This window comes from Columba livia, chromosome 2, assembly GCF_036013475.1.
Source record: "Columba livia isolate bColLiv1 breed racing homer chromosome 2, bColLiv1.pat.W.v2, whole genome shotgun sequence".
In the NCBI taxonomy this organism is placed as follows: domain Eukaryota; kingdom Metazoa; phylum Chordata; class Aves; order Columbiformes; family Columbidae; genus Columba; species Columba livia.
In genome coordinates this window covers 84,470,971-84,488,343 of record NC_088603.1, presented here as the reverse complement: position 1 = coordinate 84,488,343, position 17,373 = coordinate 84,470,971, and the positions used below count along the sequence as shown (strand labels likewise).

Sequence of the window (17,373 nt, the reverse complement as noted above, 5' to 3'; positions counted from 1 at the left end):
TTTCTAGTTGAGATGAAAGACAGAGAGTTCAACAAACATTTCTTACCGTTAAGGACAATGCCATGCAAACAAAAGTGAACTTCTTGATATGTGTTGCTGTGACGGTGCTGTTGGTGTTCACCAATTTATTGCTGGGGTTATTCTAGGGTAAGAGAAAGAGATAAAGAGCATTAGCTTGGCTCCAGACTAACAGGAGGTTGACGGCACCAGGGTCGTGCTGGACCTGACTGTGTGCTTGCATGTCCATCTTTGCTTGTTTGTTTTTTAACCAAGAGCTTTCTGAGTACTTTGTACCACCACAGAATATTTTACGCTTAAAATGACAGCAACTGCTCCTGTGGCGACTGAGTAATCTCCCTACTTTTCTAAGGAATAAGTTGTATTTCACAAATTCAGCTTTGAAAAAGGGTGGTAGCTCTTTCTAAGGAAACTCCACGATTTGTTTTTACCTTAATTTAAAGTTTGTAGCATGTTTAGACAGGAAAAATAGGATTCCATTATTTTTTACCACAGAGTGGTATTGAATCCGTATGCCAATGCAAGCACCCTTACTGATCTAATTAGACAAGCAGGTAATATAAACAAAGCTCCTGTAACAGCTGGCTCCTTTAGTGCAGTTTAAGGAACAGAACATAATTAGGACTATTAGACGTTCCACCTTGAACATGGGCTCTGTGCTCACATGGCAGCGAAGTTTTATTTAAAACAACAACAAAAGCCCTCTTCGAAATGTCTAATGTAGCAAATGAAGCTGAAGATTTTAAATTGCCCTCAGGGAACACATAAAAACAAACTAAATGGTCTGTGAAAGGAGAGGATGGGATATGAAAAACAGGGCATTATTAGGAGCCCCGTAGCAATAGGCTGCTGGGTCATCCATTCCGTTTACCCTGGGGCTGTTTGAGGTACAGAAGCGTGTGCCCACACTGATAAACCTGTGCCATGAGAGGCAGTTCAACATTTATTCACCCTCGATGTGACTCAGGTAGAACAGCAGGACCTGTCACAGGGTCAGCCTGCTTTACTGACGTGACTTGTAAGAGAAATAGGAACGTATGCAAACACATCTTGGGAATGGACAAACCAAACATGAGCTCTGTGAAGGGTACACCATTTCACACTCATTTAAGCAGCTGACGGAATTTCGTAGTTTAAAGCTTTTGTGGTGATCAGTGCAGTGACAGCACCTGGACAGCCCCACACTCTTGCCTAAATATCTGCTTGGAAGTTTGGGTGTGTGAAGATGCACGTAGGTAACCCAGACCCTAAAGCAGGAAGCTGCTCCCTTGTTTGCCCTTTTTGGGAAAAGGTTCTGAAAACCCTCTGTAAACTTTTTTTTTCACGGACCTATTCTTATTTCTTGCATTTCTGAAGAAAGCAGAGATGTGAGCTTACTCACTCACTGATGGACACTTTGTGAGAAATCACTTCATTAGCTAAGCAGCTACATCATAGTGAGTGAGGGCTTTTTTTGATCCTTCAAATATAGCACCTATCTATTCAAAAGGTAGGCTAAACACCTTCTAACACAGAGCTAAGGTTAAAATTATAAATTGGACAACAGCTTGAAGCCACCAAAATCCAATCCATTTTAACTAGCATTTTAAGAAATCCTCCTCAGTGGGACAAGGAACAACAGGCATCAAAAGCAAATGTAAAGAAAAGCAAGACAATAGATGGCCATTAATATAGCCCTATTTAATGTTTGATTGGTTTATTTTTAAAGAATCTGTTACACTTGACTATGGAGCCATGAACTATCTTTCTTCATATTTGTTTAGCATAAACTCCTTTGACATCACTGAAGCCACCCCAAATTAAAATGTTGTAACAGAGAGCAAGAGGAGGACCACGCATGTGAAACCACATGAAAGGTAACCATATTACAGCCCTAAGACGGGCACTCACCTTGTCAAAAGCAGGGTATACAGCTCTGATCTCTGTCAGCCAGCCATAGGGCATGTGTCCCACAGGATACGTAGCTGTCAGAATGGCCACCGCCTATTAAAAGAGGCAGGGAAATATATATGAACTTCAAATCTTTGAACAGAACAGCTACACTAACATAGGGGGCCATTTCCCGCCAATATCACCACATTGACACAGTGGGAAATTAGGCAGGTGACTGGAAACTCTGTTTCAGGAAAGCCAACAGAGCAGTCATCATTTGGCCCATCATTTTAAGCTTATGAAATCTTTGGTGCCATGAAGCTACGTTACTCAGCTTTGTGATTTCACCATCACTCTGATGCTTTGGGATAACAGTTAATTTGAGCTGGTGTGTGCCCCTCAGCCAGCCAAATATCTCCCTCCCACATTGCTCCTGAGTTATTTTACCTACAGATACCTGAGTAGCAGAATGCCTTACAGCTCACAGTAGCTTTGGACCATGTTTCATAATTTTAATTTATATACATTTTATTTGGTTATTCAGAAGTAACACAGTTTTAAGTAAGACAGGCTACAAAACAGCAGGCCTCAGTGGCTGACTGACTTTGGATATCAAATTTGTAAAGCTCTTCTGTCTACTGGTGCTCCAGACACTGATGTTATCTGCATTGCCAGCACCTCCCTTTCCAGAGGTAAATATTTCAGAAATCAGAGGAAGCCGAAACATGACCATTACTGTTAGTGTGAACACACCACGAAACCATCAGCTATGTCATATATTTGGAGTCATCCTAATAGCAACAAAATGCCATTGGCTAGCCATGAAGCTTTCTGCATCTAAAATCAAAAAGTCACCAAAAAATGCAAAACTGATCTCTGCTAACCCACTCTGGCTGCCCTTGTACTGAGAATGCTATTCATGCATAGACTGATCCCTGATTTACACATGTAAAAGCATGACATTTCCCAGATTCTCTCTCCGCAACTGTTTATTTGCAGTCACTGGCAAATCCTGAGTGGGTGAAATACACAGTATCATGTATGAGAAATTAGCAGCGCTAAGAGAACGCTTGTTAGGCATCACCTGTTTGAATTTTCCATTCACTACCTTGCCGCCCTCTTCTTCCAACAGAAAAAAACTGCGAGAGATTTGCCAATGACCACACAGATCTAGACATCCTACCACTGAAATTGGCAGCAAATACCCCAAACAGGAGACAGATTTTTTTTTAATGTGCTTCCTTATATCTCTACTCCTATTCGGTGTGAGGCACTGACTGCTAACAGTAGTTTTGCATCAGTTTGTACAGCCATAAATCTCCATGACAGGAAACAGCAGAACACACGACTGCTGATGACTGTCCTAAAATCTCTGTGATCTGAATGCTTCGGGGCATTGGTAGCTATATGGAGAGCATAAAAACCTGGGACACAGGAACTGTTCAGTGAAAAAGATTCTACTGGTCTTGTTGTGGGTGAGGTCCCACTAGGCCCGTCAGAAACGCTCATGGTAAAGAGTCTTCTTCTCAAGGATACAGAGAGCACTAAACAGAAATGTACTTAAGACAATTTTTTCTTGTCAGCATGGCTGAGAACAGAAACACAGAGGTAATTTCATGCAAATGATGGTTTGTAGTAATGGAGAGCACTGCCTTTCTTACCTCTGTGGCTGAAGAACTACCACCTAGGTCCCGGGAGACGAAAAGGTTGACAATGGGCCTACTTATTCGCTGAGTTGCCAAAATCAATGCCAAAGGCCACCAGAAACTCAGCATCTTCCTTATTGTAGCCTCTCCCTACAACACATAGGAAGAAATGAAAAAAAGAAGTGGGTTTGGAAGAAAACGTGCAGAACTGGACCAAAAGCACAGAGAAAGGATTTTTGCTTTTCCCACACATTGTCAGTTTGGTACATTCATTTCCATAGTTTTCAAGATGAGGAGCCTAAAATATTTTCACTGATGTTGGTAATACTGACTCAAAAGAAGCTGTGTCATGGATCTTGATAAATAATGCATAAGGCATCTATCTGTTTGTTCTGGCTACCAGACAAAGATATGTGGAAAACAATATGACATTCAGGGAAAAAAATGAATTTCGAGACCTTCTTCCCTGTGAAATAAGGTGTATGCTTAGTTCACTCTGTGCTGTCTTGCAGCTCAGTACAGAGCTCAGTGTGGAGGTGCTCAGCAGACAGCAAATCCATATAATGGGAAACATTGCCTCATGTGCACACTTCACAGAACACAGAATCACAGAATGTTTGGGATTGGAAGGGACCTCAAAAGATCATCTAGTCCAATCCCCCTGCTGGAGCAGGAACACCCAGATGAGGTTACACAGGAATGTGTCCAGGTGGGTCTTGAATGTCTCCAGAGAAGGAGACTCCACAACCCCCTGGGCAGCCTGTTCCAGTGCTCTGTCACCCTCACTGAGAAGAAGTTTCTTCTCATATTTAAGTGGAACCTCTTGTGTTCCAATTTGAACCCATTACCCCTTGTCCTACTGTTGGCTGTCACTGAGACGAGCCTGGCTCCATCCTCGTGACACTCACCCTTTATATATTTCTAAACATTAATGAGGTCACCCCTCAGTCTCCTCTTCTCCAAGTTAAAGAGACCCAGCTCCCTCAGCCTTTCCTCCTACGGGAGATGCTTCACTCCCTTTGTTGCCCTGTGCTGGACTCTCTCCAGCAGTTCCCTGTCCTTCTTGAACTCAGCGGCCCAGAACTGGCTACAATATTCCAGGTGTGGTCTCACCAGGGCAGAGTAGAGGGGCAGGAGAACCTCCCTCGACCTACTAACCACCCCTCTTCTAATACACCCCAGGATGCCATTGGCCTTCCTGGCCACAAGGGCACAGTGCTGGCTCATGGTCATCCTGCTGTCCACCAGGGCCCCCAGGTCCCTTTCCCCTACACTGCTCTCTAATAGGTCATTCCCCAATTTATAATGGAAGTTGGAGTTGTTCCTACCGAGATGCAAGACTCTACACTTTCCCTTGTTATATTTCATTAAATTTTTCCCTGCCCAACACTCTCCAGCCTGTCCAGGTCTCGCTGGATGGCAGCACAGTCTTCTGGCGTGTCAGCCACTCCTCCCACCCTGGTGTCATCAACAAACTTGCTGACAGTGCACTCTATTCCCTCATCCAAATCGTTGATGAATATATTGAATAGTACTGGCCCCAGTACTGACCCCTGAGGCACTCCACTAGATACAGGCCTCCAACTGGACTCTGCCGCATTGACAACGACTCTCTGGCTTCTTTCCTTCAGCCAGTTCGCAGTCCACCTCACTACCCAGTTGTCCAGACCACACTTCCTCAGTTTAGCTTGCTGAAATAGTTTCTACTATGTCTCTTTAAGTGAAAATGTCTTTTTTTCTGCAGGATGGAGAGAGGAGGCCCTTCATGCACAGTGGTTTAATACAGTATTGTAACGCAAAAAAGCAAGTTTAAAATCAGTGAATTTGAAAAAGCACAAAATATTAAAACATACCCCCATTTCAGGCCCGCTTCTGTCAGGAATGACATCATGTATGTTCCTGTAGTATCCGAGGCATAAAGTGGTACATCGGACAAGTGCTCCCATGTATAAGGACAAGATTGGGATCAAGAGAGGCTCCCTGCACTCCAAGTGACTGTGAAGCAAAATGGCTACAAAAACAACCTGCAGGGCAAACAAATACACAGTTAGTAATTTGTCTGTGTGTTTCTTTAGGGCCAACAGATCACCTGCTTGACTCCAAGCCAGTCCATCTGAACCAACAACCACATGTGACTACAGTATCTATCTCACTTCGAGCTTGTGGCATTTGAAACTTCAGTCAGGACCACCCCTGCATTCGGTCATACAAATGAGAAGAACAAGAGTTAACACTATCCAGAAGCTCCATTAAACAGAACTTGAAGGTATGGACAGGTGTCAGACTAGGAGCCATAAATAGGAGAAGGTTGACATGCAAGTCTGGCAGGGACTGGCAGCAAGCATGGGGCTGAGTGCCACCCTTCCCAAAAGAATGTGCTATTCTGATATAAGCTGAGGCTGGAGACGTGTTTCTAGGATCAGCTTCTAAGCCATACTTTTTTTTGTTTTGTGTGGGGGGAGGGCAGCAGGCAGTAGCAGTTAAAAAGCCAGATGTTTTAAAGTATTCACTTCAGCATTTAGAAGGAGGAAATCTTACGTCATCCTAATTTTTTACTTTTCTGAGTGAAATTTCAGTATTTCATTATTCTCTCTTCAGCTGAGTGCCACATGGACGTAAATGAAATGGAAACTTTTGGGCTAATGAACAGCTCATAATTGAGTCTCGCAAGATTAAATGCTCAATGCAGAAAATGCAAAGGAATTGATTAATATGATATCACTCTCTTTGTTAAGTACAGAGCTGATGGCGTGCCTGTTAAATTCCAAACATCTCTGGATGGAGGGCACCCTGGGAAAGTCAACTGTGTTTGGTGTTGGAAAGAGCAGAATCAAGGACAACCCTGCCGGGACATGCTGGCATCAAGTGAATTACAAGGAACACAAAACACATTGTTCAGGGACAGCTTCTCTCCTTCATTGCTAGAGCCTGAGAAACACTTAAGAAAAATCACTCTGTGCAAAAGTTTATTAGGCAGGCCATGCTGTTTATGAGGGTTTGCAAAACTGTTCTTTTGAACCTGAAAAAAGAAACGTTTTTCAGTAAACAGAAGCAAAGTCAGTCACAAAAACTGTGTGTATGAAGCTACTGAAGGAGAATTAGCTACTGTCTGCACACCTATTGCTTGTGTAGGGAGCAGACAGAGGTGTAGAGAGATCTGGGGTATGGAGACTCACAACTTTTTGTCTTCTGGATTTGCTCTTTCTCTGTGGACAATACTCTGTGGAGTATTTTGTTGAGAGAAGATGACAGGTGTCTTACTCTTCACAACCCTGGCACCCCACTCACCCACCATTGTGGAAAGGGCATATGTATTATACCATGTGCAAAATAATTTGTTTCTGTATTTAGCTGTATATGACCTGACATGCATCTAGGGTCAGCAAACTTTGTAGGTCACATCAGAACAAGAGTAGATCTTGAAAGCAAAAGTCATTTACAGTAATTGGTACTATCTTCAGGGATTAGTGCAGTACTGCAGAGGGGCACACCTGCCAAACAGAGAATAGCAGCTGACTGAATGGTTCAACCTGGTTTATAGTTTGCTCATATTTAGTGGGAGGAAAATACTGTGGAATATTGAACCAAGTGCTGTTGACTTCATACTTCTTTTGATGTTGCACTGTTATTACCCTCTTTCTTATCCAGTCATTACACCATTCAGCTGCTAATAGGGCAGTATAGCAACTGTTTTATAGGTGCTGAGACTGTCCACTTCATAATATTTTTATATATGCTTTAAAAAGAGGGTGGTATGTTGGTTCTCAAGTGCTACAACACTGGCCATGAGCAATGTGTATGAATGTTGCTTTCTAAGTGTGTCTAGTACAAAGCAACAGGATAGTTAACACCTCCCTCACAAATGAAAGTTCAAACAACATTTGGTCTTCCTTGCACCACGCGGGGCTATCAGCACAGATCCCTTGTGCTGCCATTCTGAGCCTTCACCTTTTCGACCGGTAACAAGAACAGTGCCATACTGGCACTCAGAAGATGGTTTACACTACCGCATTTCACTGTAGCAGACAGCATGTGCAAAACTGACAGGTGAACTGGAGAATCAAGCCTTCACTTCCCCACCTACAAGCCTTACTCAGGATTTCAGTGCAACTGTGTGGAGTGTGGAAGAGAATGCACAGGGGGCGAAAAGTGTCTTTCAAAGCACGCCATCAGCCTCAGGACTGGTAGCAGCCATTGGTTTCATTGCCTGGTCTTTCTTTTTCCCAGATGTACCCACATATATACAACTTGTTTCTCAGCCATTCTGAAACAGGGTTGTGGAAGTGCTGAAAGACATGGCCTTAGCCCAAACAATCCTGGTTCCCTTCCCCTGATAGTGGTTTGGGACTGACTTGTTCCTGTCAAGTGAGACCAGCCTAAGCCACAAATGTCAGCAAACAGCCTCCAGGTGATGGGGAAACAGGCAGAGAACAGCACACAAGATTACTTCCTCTGGTGTGCTCTTCATGGTAGAGAGAGAAGGCAACCTCTGTACAAGGGAGCTCCTGCTGAGGAAAGCATCCAGTCCGTAACACAACAGGAACAGTGACTGCTAAGAGGAGCCCATTACCTGAGCTATGACATCTGAGATGGATGCACATCCTACTAGGAAACTGTACTTGTGTTTCAGCAGAATCCCAGCATGGGTCCATGCCTGAAAAAAAAGCAAAGAGGAGTTTGGGAAGTGATCATGGTATCTGTGAATGATTAGAGGTCCTGGAATGCCATTTTCTGGTTGTTATGTTGTACACAAAATTCATAAAGCACTTTTCAACCAGCGATACCTGGTGTGAACCTGGGCAAATGTTAAGCCGGTAATGCAGAGAAAGCACTGCTGCGTTCAGCTCCTCACTGCCAGGGATGACAGGCAGAATGGCAATGATTATAGAGACTATAGAGAGCAGATACAATAAGAAACTGCCCCTTCTTTCTAAAACAGATGCTGCACAGGATGGATTATCATACAAAATAATCCAAGGGAAAAAATGTTTATTCTCATTCATCAGCTGGATGCACCGCTGAAGTGTAACATCCATTGGTCCACTGAGTTAGACTGTGTCCTGTCTGGAAAAGAAAACTAATGATCCAACTTCTTTTTATTGTCAGCTACTGTTTCAAGCAGACAGAGTGGTATGGAAAGTGGTGGAGGCACACCATGAGAAGGTTATCTTTTACCAGCTTTACACAGCAGTAGAGGCATTAAAGAGAGCTGCCCTATTTTCATGTTGTGCATGCCACAAGCAGTAAGCCTGGTGATCTGGGAAGCAGCAGCTGAACCCAGGTGTGACTCTCTTGCCCAAACATTTAAGATACATTGGACTTAGCTGTGCTTGCAAAAATAGACTGTAAGAAATACCCTTTCAACAAATTTGCATTGAGAAAATATTGAGCTTATTCCTTGTGAGCTCTGCAAGTGAAGGCAATGGCAAATACAACTCTTTCAACACAAGCTGGAATGAGAGGACACATACAGACAAACAGTGCAGCTTGTCACAAGATGACCAGTGCTTTCCAGCGTGCACATACAGCAACTCTAACAAGGCAGATGAGGTTTTTTATGTTTGCCATGATCTCTGAATGTTCAAAATCCACCCAGATGCTTTTTCCAGGTAGCAGGAGATTATGTGTCCGGGTATATCCAAAGCTATTTCTTGCAAAGGACACAATTTCCTTTTGCACACTTTCAGTTTCCCATCAGGTAACAGCCCTTGTGAACTAAGGTCACCAAAGAAAAAAAATCACAATAATATTAAAATTCAGTTCTGAATCAGGCACTTACCATTGCATCCATAAAAGGGAAGGCAGCAAGATAAAGGAAGGCCCTCCGAGTTTTACTCCCCACTGATTCATCCACATGGTGCAGCTTATTAATAATGTAATACCCCAAATCGCTATATGCTGTAGAGACACAAGAATAGGAATGAATGATAAAGGTTACATATGGACTCTGGGTGAGATACGCAGAAGTACCTGAAAGACTGCAACACCCAGGAGCTCAGACATGCATCCACTTAGCAAACAGCTGCAGGGGCTTCAGGATATCACAGCCTCACCAGCTGGTGTTTATGACAAAAGAGTGCTCTCACAGTTCTTTTTCAAGTAACCTTTGGCAGAGAAGTGATAATAAATGGCCAGGTTGGGAGATGGGTATACTAAGTGGCACATCTGTTTGCGAAATGAACGCACTGGTACTCCAGAAAATCTATTGCTCTTTTATTAACTCAAGGCTCTTTGTTAGAAAAGCTGTTTTCACCAGGCATTATGTATTTCATGGGATGTAGTACCTTATAAACACTAAAACCACCTATTGTCACTGCATTCTCATGACACTACCTGTAAACCTTCCCAAAGCTGTGAAAGGATATTGTGAATTGCGAAGGCACGCAACACATCACCCTCATTATGCCTCTCCCTTACCCTGCCTAATGATCACGTCTGCTGAGACAGGGCACTGCACCCTTCCCTGTATGGTCCCTGGGCAGCCTCCACCAGCCTTAGCTTCCTTCTTTATCTAGAGCCAACATCTCAGGAGTCACAAGTCAGAAAAGGGCACTGCTGGAAACCAGGGGGTTGCCACTTCTGATCGCCAGGATGTTATTTCACCATCCTGTTTCAGCCTGAGACAAGAACTTATAGTGTAAGGCAAAAAGCTTCCTGCCAGGTCTCTCTGCCCAAGGCGCCGGGCTGAAGACAACACAGATGCAGGGACTCACCACACAGCCCCCTGAAGAACTGCTTGTGTCTCTGTTAGTACCCATGTCAACCAGTTGTTTTAACAAACCCAGAGTCCTCCCCATGACCACGGAATCTCTGAACTATGGGGACTTGGATAACATGCACAGTTAAATAACTCAAACAGTTTTTAACCTTCTACAAACTATGTTCTAGATCTGCATATTATCACTTGGTTTCCACTATACAGTTGTAATAGCTGTTAAAAGAATGATTAGGTTGTAAAGTCAATCTCCCAACAGCAGAATTACCTCAGTTCTCTTCCACTTGTGTCTTTTCTAAGGTAATTATTTCAAATGTGAACATCTATCAGATTTTTCATTTATAACAACTCTATTATCATTGTACATACCTTCACAAAAAGTATTTCAGGAAAAGATATCCTTTGCATGCATGCAGGTCACTTAATCAGATTGACAAATGCTAATGCTAGGCATTCAATTCAATCTTTTTTAGCCTAAAACTATCTTTCATAACTCATTAACAGTGTTTGGAAGCAATTGAAGAGGAGTTTAGCTCATCATTGTTTTGTGATGGCTTAGAGATACAGCAGTTAAATGGTTAACAGGACTGAAAAGATTTTTCAGTCTGGACAAGACAGTGTAAACAAGGTAGTAAAATAGAAGTGCCACCCTCCTGAGTCACTCCCAGCCTCACTTCATTTTGAAGGGGGTTGGGGAAGAACTTTAAACCAGTACTCCGACCTTTCCTGAGTTCAGGGAGGCCAGATTAGTTCTTCAAGTGTTCATGTGCTTGTTGCAGTCCAGTCACATGTCAAGCACAACCTCATTTTTGTGTGAACACGCATATATCAATTTTTGCTCAGTATTTTGAGAACTCTCTTTTACGGAGTTTTGCGTGGTAAGTCCTTGCAGAAAGCTGCTTTTACAGCACAGCAGTACAGGGATGTTTCTGAATCAACTTATTTGAATGAATGAGGAGAAGAAGTTCGGAAGGCACCTGAGACAAGCCACACAGGAAGGTCGGATTCATCGAGCTGTCTCTTAGGTTCTGTTGAAGTTTCTTTACATTTTTCCTGCACAACAACTTAAAAACTGCTGCAGGAAACACACCAGCCTTATTCTCTCCATGGGCACTGACAGAATCAGAGTCCAGGAGCTGAGGAACTTGCTTCTGCGGAGGGGTCCCCACCAGCAGTGCAGTGCTGGGAAGGCAGCACGCTGCAGCAGTCACCCTCCGTGCTCTCCATGCACTTCACCTGCTTTAAATGAGACTTTAAAAGTGTTCAGAAAGTGATTAATAAGTAACTTCTTTTTTGGCTATAAAAGCCATTGGGATGTTTACATTACTATTTTTTAAGTTTACTATCACAGAAAAGTTCACAGAATCAGCAGGACCAGAGGCTGAGCTACTCTCACCTCTAGGAACAGAGAGTTCACCAGAGGGCTGTAGTTTATTGGCAGGGCCTTCTCAAAGGACTCATACCACCACAGCCCACAGCACCACATTTTTAAGATTTCTAGGGATATAAGCACTGTGCTCTGTAAGCTTTAAGACTTTTGTTTTTTTCTTTCCTCCATCAAAAATCTAACTGCATTTTTTAATGTGATTTTGATTTTAAAATCATAATGGCTAAGCTTAAAAGATAGTTTTAAAATAGTCACTATTCCACATGTCACTGAAAGCACACAGTCACTTTTGCTGATGTCCATGAATGTTTCCATCCTCAGAAAGAAGGACTCAGCAAGCCGAGATTTACTGACTAATATACAGGCATGTGTCTCAGAGCCGTGAATAAAGCAATTGCTGATGCAATTACAAGTTAACCTTGGCCAACCTTACAAACTTATTATGTAGCACGACACAAAATTAATAACACAGACAACAGAGCTGAAGAGTATTACACGAATCTAAAGCAGATGGCTCTTCCCATTCCTTGCATCATTTCAACCAAAACAGAGAAGTCCAACTCCAAGACAAGCTGCCTGTTTGCTCTCCCTTAATACCTCATTTATTTTGATATGTCTATGGATCAGTTTTGCTACAAAATGTAAGGAGGAATTCTTGCTTTTGGCTTTTCCAGTTAAGACCCAGAAGCTTAAGAAATGACACTGAAAACCACATACCTAATTGGATCTCCTCTTCCCCACACTGATTCAAGCCTCTAACAAGCCAATTACTACCACATGCACTTCAGACATTCTTAAAACAACTGAACACCCTCTTAATGATGCTCACAGTCTCAAACAAATAGTCATACTATAGCCATTCTGGAGCTGTCTACTACCAAGTATGTTATACTGACATCATCAAGAAAACAAAACCAAACCCTCATATGAAGTGATACCATTTACTTTCAGACACAGAGCTACATATGTCAATATTAGCTTTACTGAAGGAAAAAAACCCAAACAGCTTACAAGCATCTCAATGCAGCCTGATCACTGCAATCATCCTTTTCTGTGCTCAGCTCTATTTCTAACGTTGCATTAGTTGATTTTTTCTCAAATCTATCAATGACTGTTGGTCTCTGAAATATCTTTAGGTAGGCCAACATCACATGAGCCTGTTTTAACCGAAAAACAATCACTGCTATCCTAAAATCTACAAATGCTTTGGTCACAGGCTTTCTTCCTTCTTCCTTTGCCCTGAATACCTTGCTCACAAGAAACTGCCCCTGTACTGGGAGAAGGGTTAGAGCAACCTGGAATACATTATGATTTGTGTTCCTGTGCTATCATGTTTTCCCAGGTCAAAATGTTTAGTGCGAGCCAGTAGAGTGGGCACATCAGAACAAGACTGACTGGAAAAAACAGCTCAGGTTGTCATAAGCCACTCTGTAAGTCCTAGTCTCTAGAAAATTCCAGTAATGTTACAGTGGAAGTGGTGGGATTACACATGTATCTTGCTTCTTTTGCAGACCTTTCAAGCCCAGGCAGTGACCATGTATACGGCAAGTTCAAAAGAATCAGTGGAATTACTTGGAGCTGCTGAAGTTTTCCCCTGTGCCATCTGCGCAGGGAATGGTCCAAGCCTGCTGGCCTGTCACTTAATAAACTGGCATAAAACAAATCAGTTGCATATCTGGACCATCCAGTCTGCTCTAAGTTTGCCTGATTACTAAAGTTCCAACCTTTTTTTTCCTGGTAATAACAAACGATCCCTCATGTAGTTTTTAATCAGGCATTGTGGGCACCAGTTAAGGATGTCTACCTAAGCAAAGAGAATGTTTCCCCAAAGTAACATATGCCTTGTCATTTACAGAACCTCAGAGAGCTGTTGAAAGTATTATTAATATGCAAAAGGAAATAAACTTTCTCAGTATACTATTTCTCAGTAAATAAGTGAAAAGCTGAACAATGTTGCTGTATTGCCAAAGAAAATGTCCATGCCCTACATGGCATTGGTGTCAAAAGGTCCCACGTAGAGTGGAAGGCTTACCAGCAACAACATGAAAAGCGTTACATTAGCATAATGTTATATAAATTATTTCTCTCTTCTGTCAAGCTGGCAATTTAGTAAGATGTCAGAAATATGCACACACAGGCTTAGCATCTTGAATCCCTTCTCTCGCAGCCCAATATCCCCACCAAAAGCCAATCTCTGAAATAACGAGGTGCTTTATCTGGCTACACAGCAAACTTCCCACCAGGAAACCCTAACTGGTGGCAGTAGCTGCCCCCAGAATAGCACAAGGGAAGGAAGGCAGCACACTATCTTCAATTCCCAGATCGCAAGTGAAACAGCAAGTGCAGGAATACTGTACTGGTCAGGGTTTGCAGCAGCGTTACGAATGGGATGAGAATATGGTTTCAGTTCCCTTTGATTGAGCCAACTAGTTTTTGGTTCTGACTGCTACCTGCCCAGGAGAGTGACAGGAACTGTTGTTGAGGACTTTGCAGATGCTCATGGGAACATGGTGGGGGGAGGACTTAAGGACCCAGAGCTTGTGCAGCTGTGAGTTTGAGTGGTTTGGCTCAGCCAGTCACTCCCACAGAGGCTGCGTTAGCTCCAGTGGGGAAGCCGTAGTGGGGAGCACTGCTGCTGAAGCAACGAAGCATCAGTCAGCTGGGTGAAATGGCCTGTTTTGGTATTTTAAATATGTAGAGGCTGCTGTTTGTGAGGAGCTGTGTGTGCAGACTGCAAATAGTTTCTATCACAGTTGGAAATATGGTGATTCATCGTGGTCACTGTGTTTCTAGCATCACTTGTTTTCTTCTGACTTTTTGGTACTCCTCCTTATTTCATTGGGCTTCTGTTTCCCTGTTCCTTCCTGGGCTTTGACAGTCCACGGCAGACAGTCGTGTCATCTTCCTTAGCCCCATACACATGGCATGTGGAAGAAATTTAGTCCCCTGAGCATTGTTTCTGTTTTTCATCTGCTGAACATCAGTAATGTGAATTTTTGTCTCATGTAGATAGTCTGTGATAGGCTTGCAGCTGCTGGAGAGTAGTTGTAGGTCCTAGGAGGCTGCCTCTCTGTCACTGGACTCCTTCTCTTCCTCCTGCTGGGCGGGTTGTGCATCTGTGGGTCAGAGAAGAATAATCAGGATTTGAAACGTGTTCAAAGGAAACTTGGAACATAAAACTTGGCAACATCACCCAGGCAATTGGTGTTAGAATCTGACTAACTCCATTCTCTCGGGCGCTCTGCCAGTCTCTGCTGTGGCCTTTGCCTATTTTCAGGCACAGACAAGTTAAAATACTAAAAAATATTTTGCAGTTTGCCACCATAAGCAGCTGAAAGACTGCGTGACGCCCTCCGATTCAGGACTTTAAAGCATGGTAAGTACAGCTTTCTTTTTTCGTTTTTGCCCAATATCTGCAGAGAGGGCATTTCAGACATTCTGAACTCAGCAGGGCTCTATTTCAGGCAAAGGCAAGAAACTCATCTGGCCCGTTTTTCTAATGGCTGCTCCAAACACCTCCCCTTCAATAAAAAGTCCCGTATGGAAAATCCAGCTACATCTTTCACCTGGAAATCTGATAGTTATACTTCAAATTTTCTTAAAATCTATCACAGCTTAAAATAAAATGTTGGATGACTAGAAAATATTTCTTTATCCAGTTAGCAAAGCCAAAAACTTTGACCAGCACTGGCAGGAAAACAAGTGAGCAACTAGAAGAGCAGCTCTGGGAGCTGAAGAAACATTCCAAGCAAAGAAATATGAGAGCCAAACATACAAATGGCCCAAAATTTATAATATTGACTCAATAAAGCAGCCTCAACTGTAAACATATTGAAGAAGTGACTCATCAATACCAGTGAATTAAATTAACTTGAATGCATGGATCCAGCTTATAAAATCAGCAACAGCTTATCCCTGGCACAGAGTTGCCATGGCTAGTGAGCCGTTACCGTAAGCATTTATTATGACTGTAACACAGAGCAAAAGTAAACAGCATACGGCTGCTGTATCAGTGGTAGAATAAGAGACATGATGGTCAAACAAACTGGAGTGCTTGGGAGGCACATAAAGGTGGTGAATATAGCTGGCAGCCTGTTAAAGGACAAGAGCAGGGGGCATTTGTATTTACCAGAGGTCTCTTGTACCCGCTTGGGCAGGAACTATATGCCAACCAGCAGCACATGCTGCTCTTGAGATGCTAAAGCCTGATAATGAATGGTGCCAAGCTTCCAGGAGACTGCAATTTCACGGCAATTCTGAATACTGACATCAGACTCACATGTTCCATCTTTCTGCGACGGAATGACCCCCTACTGCTCGTCACCCAACTCAACCCTACTGCCTGTCAACCAGCCCTCCTCCCATCCCTTCGACCTCCCAGCTTTCAGGATTGTACCTGTTGAATGCAACGCACTCTCTGCTTCTTCCTCCAGTGTCTCCGGTTCCTCCTTGCTGAGGTCCAGAGGCTTCAGCTCTGTGGAACGAGCCAGAAGATGCAGAGAATCTGGTGCAGTTCTGGGAGAGGATGAAGTTAGTGTCTTCCATGTCACATGCCTTTTTATTGTTGTGGTACCGGTTGATGCTTGGGTTGGTATCACATTTCTCCAGGCTCTCAGGAACTGGCAAATCCTGTGGCTGCCTTACTTTTTATGTCCAGTTCATATTTGCTTGTGTGTTGTCTCTGTTTCAGAGGACACTCATGGAACCGGTCTCAGTTTGACATAAAGTGCTCTCAGTAACTACTTCTTCTCTTATAGATTAACTATTCAAATGAAATTGATGATTACTAGTGCTAGCAGAGAGTAATACCTGACATTTTAATAAGGATGCTGGCACCTACTTGCTTAGAGTTTTATACTGTGAGATAAGTAGCAAAGGGATAGATACAGAGGGAGTACGCCGGCAATGCCATCAAATTCTGACAAAGAGCCCTACCAAGCACACCCTGAAGCCCTGCTAAACTCATTTGGGCAGATACTGCTAGTTGATAATCACTGCCTAACAGTGAGACTGAGCTATCAGCTTCGTGCAATCTGTCATCCTTGCCAGAGTTTTGCTCCCACACCGGACTGAAAGAGATCAGCAGCACATCTTGCTGCCAGGCAGGAGAGCCCTGGAGGTGGAATCTGCCACTTAACAACCTATTTAAAAAGTAATAAAAATTGCGTGGATGGGTATGACACCAGCCCAAGAGATTTAATCTCTTTTGCATCTCCTGTTGCACTTCCAAATGAAATCTTAAGCACCAGGATTAATCAGTTTGGAGAACAGGCAAGGAAAGCAAATTAAAAGACATATTAACTAGACGTGAAGGGACCTTACCTATCAAGGTATGAAATATAGCAGCTACAGCGCCAGCCACAACCATGCACAAAACTGCTTTGGTCCTGTCTCGCTTGCTGTTCACAAACACCAGACCTACATTTTTGAAGTCACTCATGGGACCCGTGAAAAACTTCATGAGGGAGTACGCCAGCCCATAGCTGGCCAGCATTTCCACAGCATCTTCCTTAACAGCAGCGATGCCCCTGTTCAAGGCCTGTTGGAACACAGAAAGAGAAAACAATGTAGCACATGTGGAAGTGTACCAAAAATGAGCTTCTGCAGCTGACTTCTGAAGGAACGAGCAAGTTCAGCTCTCTCTCTTGTTTTCACCTCAAGTTGACCTTATTTCTTTGGGTTCAGCAGCAGCAACCTGTGACTTGAAACACAGGAAGCTTCATAATTTCACATGG

At 43.2% G+C, this 17,373-nt stretch overlaps 1 protein-coding gene across 1 annotated transcript in view; it reads right to left on the bottom strand.

Moving 5' to 3' along the window:
- Positions 1–17,373, bottom strand: part of ANKH (ANKH inorganic pyrophosphate transport regulator) — a 98,240-nt gene that overhangs the window by 23,482 nt on the left and 57,385 nt on the right. Inside the window, exons 2-8 of the mRNA XM_065052629.1 lie at positions 16,961–17,177; positions 9,316–9,434; positions 8,107–8,190; positions 5,390–5,560; positions 3,552–3,686; positions 1,909–2,001; positions 47–142 (exon numbers count right to left, since the gene is read on the bottom strand). Coding sequence (XP_064908701.1) covers positions 47–142; positions 1,909–2,001; positions 3,552–3,686; positions 5,390–5,560; positions 8,107–8,190; positions 9,316–9,434; positions 16,961–17,177 — 915 coding nt within the window. The remainder of the gene's footprint in view (positions 1–46; positions 143–1,908; positions 2,002–3,551; positions 3,687–5,389; positions 5,561–8,106; positions 8,191–9,315; positions 9,435–16,960; positions 17,178–17,373) is intronic.